The sequence below is a fragment of the Penaeus chinensis genome, chromosome 33 (assembly GCF_019202785.1).
Source record: "Penaeus chinensis breed Huanghai No. 1 chromosome 33, ASM1920278v2, whole genome shotgun sequence".
NCBI lineage: Eukaryota > Metazoa > Arthropoda > Malacostraca > Decapoda > Penaeidae > Penaeus > Penaeus chinensis.
In genome coordinates this window covers 24,517,682-24,525,181 of record NC_061851.1, presented here as the reverse complement: position 1 = coordinate 24,525,181, position 7,500 = coordinate 24,517,682, and the positions used below count along the sequence as shown (strand labels likewise).

General features: G+C 36.0%; 1 protein-coding gene across 15 annotated transcripts in view; it reads right to left on the bottom strand.

Annotated features, from left to right (window-relative positions):
* The window catches only part of LOC125042989 (proteoglycan 4-like), a 649,815-nt gene that overhangs the window by 447,732 nt on the left and 194,583 nt on the right, over window positions 1-7,500 (bottom strand). For all 15 annotated transcript variants that reach the window (XM_047638900.1, XM_047638876.1, XM_047638878.1 and 12 more), the window contains exon 3: window positions 3,811-3,831. Coding sequence is in view for 14 of the 15 variants with exons in the window: in XM_047638876.1 (XP_047494832.1) it covers window positions 3,811-3,831 (21 nt within the window). In the remaining variant the exon portion in view is untranslated. The remainder of the gene's footprint in view (window positions 1-3,810; window positions 3,832-7,500) is intronic.

Below are 7,500 nucleotides of genomic sequence, written 5' to 3'. Positions count from 1 at the left end.
AACCCTACCCACTCCCCTCCTCTCCCCTCCCCTACCATCCCTTCCCCACCCTTTCCTTCCCCTCACTGCCCTTTTTTTCTCCCCTCCCCATCCTTATTCGTTCCCTTCCCCCTCCCTTCCCTCCCCTCCCCATCCTTATCCGTTCCCTTCCCTTCCCCTTCCCTGCCCTCCCCATCCCCCTGCCATCCACTTACCTCTCCCCCTCCTTATCCCCCTTTCCCTCTGCACATCCTCTCTTCTTTAACCTTCATTCCTCCGCCTCCTCCCCCTCATCCCCAATACCCCACTTCCGGAGCTTTCCTTCCCCTCTCAACTCCATTCCCCCATTTCCCCTCTCAACTCTTAATCTCTCTCCATCTCCACTTTTCCCCTTCCTTTCTGTCCACCTCCCCAACGCCCTCATCTTCCCTCCACTACCTCTTCCTTCTCCCCTTCCCAACCTAACCTCCCCATCCCTTCTTCTTCTTCTTCTTCTTTTCCACCTTTTCTTCCCCTTCTTCCTCTTCCTCTTCCTCTTCTCCTTCTCCTCCTCCTCTTCTCTTCTTCCTCCTTCTCCTCTTTCTCTTCCTCTTCCTCTACCTCCTTCTCATCCTCCTCCTCCTCTTCTTGGTCCTTTTCCTCCTCCTCCAACTTTTCTTCCCCCTCTTCCTCTTCCTCTTCTTCTCCTTCTCCTTCTCCTTCTCCTTCTCCTCCTCTTCCTTCTTTTTCTTTTTCTTTTTCTTTTTCTTTTTTCTCTTCTTCTTCTTCTTCTTCTTCTTCTTCTTCTTCTTCTTCTTCTTCTTCTTCTTCTTCTTCTTCTTCTTCTTCTTCTTCTTCTTTTTTCTTTTTCTTTTTCTTCTTCTTCTTATTCTTCCCCTTCCTCCCCCCGCCCATCGCCCCCCACCAGCCAAAAACAAGTTCCTCAATACCGTAGCCTTAGAAAATTACCTTTGGCTGAAAATTTCAATTCCCTGAGGCGGGAGGGAGCCGTCTGCACACGGACGCTTATCAGTAACATCTGAAAAAAACGTCTCTTTCTTTCGTTCTCTCTTTCTCTCTCTTTCTTCTCTTGTCTCTGTCTGTCTGTCTGTCTGTCTGTCTGTCTGTCTGTCTGTCTGTCTGTCTGTCTGTCTGTCTGTCTGTCTGTCTTCTGTCTGTCTGTCTGTCTGTCTGTCTGTCTGTCTGTCTGTCTGTCTGTCTGTCTGTTTCTCTTTCTCTCCCTCTTTCGTTCTCTCTCTCTCTCTCTCTCTCTCTCTCTCTCTCTCTCTCTCTCTCTCTCTCTCTCTCTCTCTCTCTCTCTCTCTCTCTCTCTCTCTAATGTCACAACTTTTTAATTGATTTCCGAAGTGTAACCCGAGGGCGAAATTTCTCGGTTTTCTTTTTTACTTTTTCCTCTCTCTCTCGTATTGCCCTTCCGTGAAAGTTTGTACAGAGACGAAATTACTTTGTATACATGTGTATGTGTATGTGTATGTGTATGTATTTGTATATGTATATTCATATGTATGTATGTGTATACATATATATACACGTTAAACATACATATATAAATTAATATATTTCATATACATACATACATACATACATACATACATATATATATTTATATATATTTATATATATATATATATATATATACATATATACATACAGAAAAAATGGAACAAAGAAAAAATATACACAGCCTCCAACACCACGACAGATCTTGAATAAAACGAAAGGCGAAAGGGAGTAAAGAGAATGAATAAAAGGAGGAAGGCAAGAAAGAATCCAATGAAAGAAGGGGAAAAGTGCCAACCTCGATAAGTCCATACAGGGGGAAGAACAGTGATCGAAAAGACGAGGGGGAAAAGGTGACGTAATAAAAGGGAGAAAGAAAAAAGGGAAACTGCAAGAAAAAGAAAAACAAAATACAAAAAGACGAAGACCAAAAAGAGGAACAAAACTACAAGGAGGAGGAAGAAAGGGAAGGAAAGGAAGGCAAAGCAAGGAGAGAAAGAATAGGAAGAGAAGAGGAGAAAGGAAAACGAAATAAGAGAAATGGCGAGAGAAGGGAAAAAAGTGCAAACCTCTATGAGTTCATGCAAGAGGAAAAAGCTTGAAAGATGGTCCTTCGATGTGAGCTTTCGGGCCTCTCAGGTTGATGGAAAAACGTGCATGATGTCTGAAGGGGGGGGGGGGGGGTCGCCAAACAAGCATAGATATGAAAAAAAACCTGTATTTGTAAATATGGAAATGCTTATATATATATATATATATATATATATATATATATATATATATATTTACACTTACACGTGCGTCTACCTGTATCTGCAAATGCAATGCACACCATCACGCGCACGCACGCACACTCACACGCACACGCACACGCACACACACACACACACACTCACACACACACACACAAATCGAAGCACGAACTAACAAACAAACCCACGTACCCAGACATACGTTTATTTTAACATTTCCTCCAAAATATGAACAACAATAAGCAATAAATGATAAAAGGACACGCAGACATTCCAAATCGCCATTTTTCTTCTCTTTTAATTATCAATCCTCCCGGGGAAAAGAGGAGAAGAGAGAGAGGAGAGAAAAAAAAAAAAAGTGAAAAAAAAGAAATAAAGAAAAAACATGAAAAAAATAAAAGAAAATAAGTAAAGAGAAAATAAAAGAGAGAAAGAAGCCAAACTAAAACAAAGAGAAAAGAAAAACGAAAAGAAACAAAGCAGAAAAAAAATCTTTAAAAAAATCGACCCCCTTAATTACTCCCAAAGTGCCAGGATGCCAAAGCTTCCACCGGCAATGGCGAAAAAAATCGAGGTCCCTTTTCACAGTCATCTCTGGTGCATAAACCTTAACGCCGTGACAAGGACGGCTGTCAGAGAGGAAAAGAAAAAAAAAAAAAAAAAAAAGGAAAAAAAAAAAAAAATCTTGACATATGCGACAAGAGGCAATAAAGGGAGAAGAGGAAATAATTAAGAATGATCTAAAGACATGCGCGAAAAGAGGTAATCAAGTGAGAAAGGAAATAATAAAACATAATCTGAAGACATACGCAAAAATAACCAATAAAGTGAGAAAGGAAATAATGAAAAATATCTCAAGACATAAACGAGAAGAGGCAATAAAGTGAGAAAGGAAATAGCGAAAAACAAAAGAAAAATGACTGAAACCCTTGGATGGAAGTGACTTCTTCAACAGGTCGAGATAGTTTCAACTGCATTCAATTGCAAATTCTCAAATATTGTACTAATCTTAATCATTAACACAATTCAAGCCTGATTTTATGTAGCGTTTAATACTTGTTTTGTGTATATGAGAATCCTTATCTATTTATAAGATGATTTATTCCTTCTCTAAATATAGAGATATTATAATTAAATATTTGGAAAAAATATAATCGAGAATGAATGTGTAATTCACGCTTTAGCACTAACTTCACCAGCATTATATAAGACTAATGACCGCTAATAATACATCTAATTATCTAAATTTTAACCATGCATGTATATGTAACTGTTTCTAAATTTACCCTTGTTTATGGATCTAAAAGCAAGCACTTTAGTGTTGTACTTCTATCAAGCTCATTTTCATTATTCTATCGCTTCATTTATATCATATCATTACTTATAATCTATTTATTATCATCTTATTACATTATCATCATCCAAATGCTTGTAAATGCTTATATTATGTGCTTACGATATCTGTAGAATTCCATTGCCTATATATATGCGTGTTTTATTGATGTGTTAATACATGTATTCAAGTTATGTTTGTTGTGTATGCATCTATGCTCAGTACAAAAAGCCGAATGACACTCACCTTGTTTTGGTCGCGACGTACCTACGAAATGAGAGAGAAGGAGAAAATTAGCTACATATCATACAGCTGATATACTTGATGAAGATGAGAGTGCGAGAGGAGAGAAAGGTAAAGAGAGAGATAGAGAGATAGAGAGATAGAGAGAGAGAGAGAGAGAGAGAGAGAGAGAGAGAGAGAGAGAGAGAGAGAGAGAGAGAGAGAGAGAGAGAGAGAGAGAGAGAGAGAGAGAGAAAGAGAGAGAGAGAGAGAGAGAGAGAGAGAGAGAGAGAGAGAGAGAGAGAGAGAGAGAGAGAGAGAGAGAGAGAGAGAGAGAGAGAGAGGCACTCACAAGCAAAGCTGTAAATGTGTAAATGAACAAGGACAAATACTGATAAGGCCTATATAAAGAGCCTGCACTACAGAGACAGAGCAACACAGGAAATGCTCTAACAGATGAGTAAATAGCAAGAATAACAACAAACACTATTGCATCTAACCTATATATTGATACCACTAGCCAGCAGTAGAATTCTATAGTCTGTCTATATACATTTAGTTATCTGCTATATATACCATACTACAAAAAGGGTTATGTCATATGCAACTGTGCAAGTATACGTAAATATATCTGAATTTACCATAAAGAATATACATTTTTGAATCCACATTCATGTATGTGTATATATATATATATATATATATATATATATATATATATATATATAGCTCTCCTATATTTTCTTAGATACAAAATTTACCCCCAACCCCCCAAAAAAACATAATTCACTCGTGCCCCATATCTTACCCTATATAGGCCTATATCCGCATGACCGTCAACGCATCCTATACCCACATCATGACATCCTGAATCACCATTACCTCCTATATCACACATGTACCATTAAACACTCCTATACGACACATTGCCACCTATGTCACACATTACTTCCTATGTTAGACATCACCTCCAACATTATCTCCTATATTGCACATTACTTCCTATATTCCCATTACCTCATCGCGGAAACACAAGCCGGAATTATTATGATGCACGTTCCCTTCACCTGTATAAATCTCCGGTCGACAATCCGGAATTAATGGTGCCTTTGCATTTACACGGCCATATAACGGTGATTTACAGCCCCGCCTCCCACGGAGACCTCATTAATATTAGGTCTGCTGTGGCGAGAAAGTGATTACCACAGCGCTAATAATTCGGTAATCTAATTTATTTAATTTTATAATGGACTTAATAAGGAATGGCATCATATTGATAATGCTGACGCTAATGACATTAATAATAATAATAATAATAATAATAATAATAATAATAATAATAATAATAATAATAATAAATGATAACGATGGTAAAGATAATAATAATAATAATGAAAATGATAATGATAGTGATAATGATAAGGATAATAATAATGATAATGATAATAATGATAAGTAATTATAATCACAATAATATTATAAATAATAGTGATAATGATAATAATAATAATAATAATAATAATAATAATAATAATAATATAATAATATCAATGAATAATAATATGATTATTGTTAAATCAATATTAACATTAACATTAATATTAATATTAACATTAATATTAATATTATCAATATCAGTTTCAATAATAATAATAATAATAATAATAATAATAACACGAAAGATAATAACAGCATTAACAAAGATATAAAAAAGAACAATGACAGTGATAAACAAAAATATAAACAATCAAAGAAACAATCAATCAAACAAACAAAGAGCGAAAAATTCCGAACGGAGATTCTGACGTCACACAACGACAGATATCCCGCACTCGGTTTTAGCAACTGCGCTCTGCAACGTAACAAAAGAAGCAGGTGGACGAGTTATTGCACTATGATGCAGAAAGTGATATGGAACAGCTGCATTTTTTCCTTCTTTTTTTTTTTTTTGCCATTGTGTACATTGGAGTTCCATTTTCGTAATGAGGAAAAAAAATATCAAACGTGAAAATTAATTGTGTGGAATATCGAATACGTGCTAATATCAGTTTCATGCGAGCGCAACTGTGATAAATATGAGATGTTCATTATAAATTCCTGTGAAAAAAAAAACGTAAGTTTGATGGTATCTTTGTTACAAATAAGATAGCATGAAATAAAATAATATATTTTTTGGTATCTTTGTTATAGATAAGATAGTTTAAATTAAAGGAATTAATTTCTTTCTTTATATGTGTGTTACAGATAAAATAGTTAGAATTAAAGAAAATCATTAGTTTATTGGGATCTTTGTTACAAATCAAATCGTAGGAAATACAAATAAAAAGGAGTAAATTGGATTTATTAATATCATCGAACTTAAATACATAAATGAACAATTACTTATTAATTGTAATGACCATCAACATCATTTGTTAAATTATTTTGATTCTGGAATCAAAATCATTTAACAAATGATGGTAACCTGTGGTAATGATAATGATGATGATAAGGATACAATTATGATAATCAATTAATATGATAAATGGGCCAAGGAAATTAAGTCTGAAAATATGATTTTAAATTGGGTTTTATAACTCGTACTTTTTTTTTATATAAATACAAACGTAACCACCATCCATGGACGTTCCTATTCGTCATCATATAAAAAAAATCATAATTTTTGTCATCATATTATCATCATACTCATCGATTATCATTTTCCTCATCATCATTCACTATTACCATCATCATCATCATCACATCATAATCATGGTCACCATCACCAACACCATCATCACTATCACCATCCTCACCATTATCAATATTAATCCTAGAACCACAACAACCACGAAAGACAGCCGAGGACCTACCACAACAACCAATCACAGAGACCAACCACGATTTAACCTCGAAAAAAATACAACCGCAATAACAACACCCAATCGAACGTTCTTTCGCAATCCGATTCGCTCATAATGAGTCCAGTGAGGTAGGATTTTAATTACAGGTGAATTGATTAAAAAAAAAAAAAAAAAAAAAAGAATGAAATGATAAAAAAAAACGAAAAAATCCATTGCTTATTGTGACACTCAGAGACGGGAGGAGGGGGAGGGGGAGGGGGAGGGGGAGGGGGAGGGATTAATTGGCATTAATCAATTTAGTCCCCTCCCCTTCTCGGTTCATGTAGGGGCTGTCTGTTTGTTTGTCTGTCTTTCTGTCTGTCTGTCTGTCTGTCTGTCTGTCTGTCTGTCTGTCTGTCTGTCTGTCTGTCTGTCTGTCTGTCTGTCTGTCTGTCTGTCTGTCTGTTAGTTTGTATATGTCAGGATGGTCTGTTCATTTCGCTCTACCTCATCTCTGTTCTCGTTGAAAGTTGTTTGTTAGACAAATGTAAAAAAAAGGTATTAATTAGAATGAATTTCTTCACAATACAACAGATATTTGACCGATTTCGCTCACATCTTCGTCGGAAACACACATTTCTAACAAACATATGTAAGCGAAACCGGTAATATGTATCTTGATCTGTGAACATATTCAACTCTCATTTATAGCTTTCCTACAATTTGTTTCTGTTTGTGTAATACGATAATTCTACCCCCCCCCCCTTCCCCCTTCCCCATATACATTAGAAGGATGTAAACGCTATGTTTGTGTCCTGATCCTTTCTCCTTTCCTCTCCCCTCTTGTTGTTTATTTGTTTGTCCGTTCAGATAAGAGAAGGCTACCCCACCC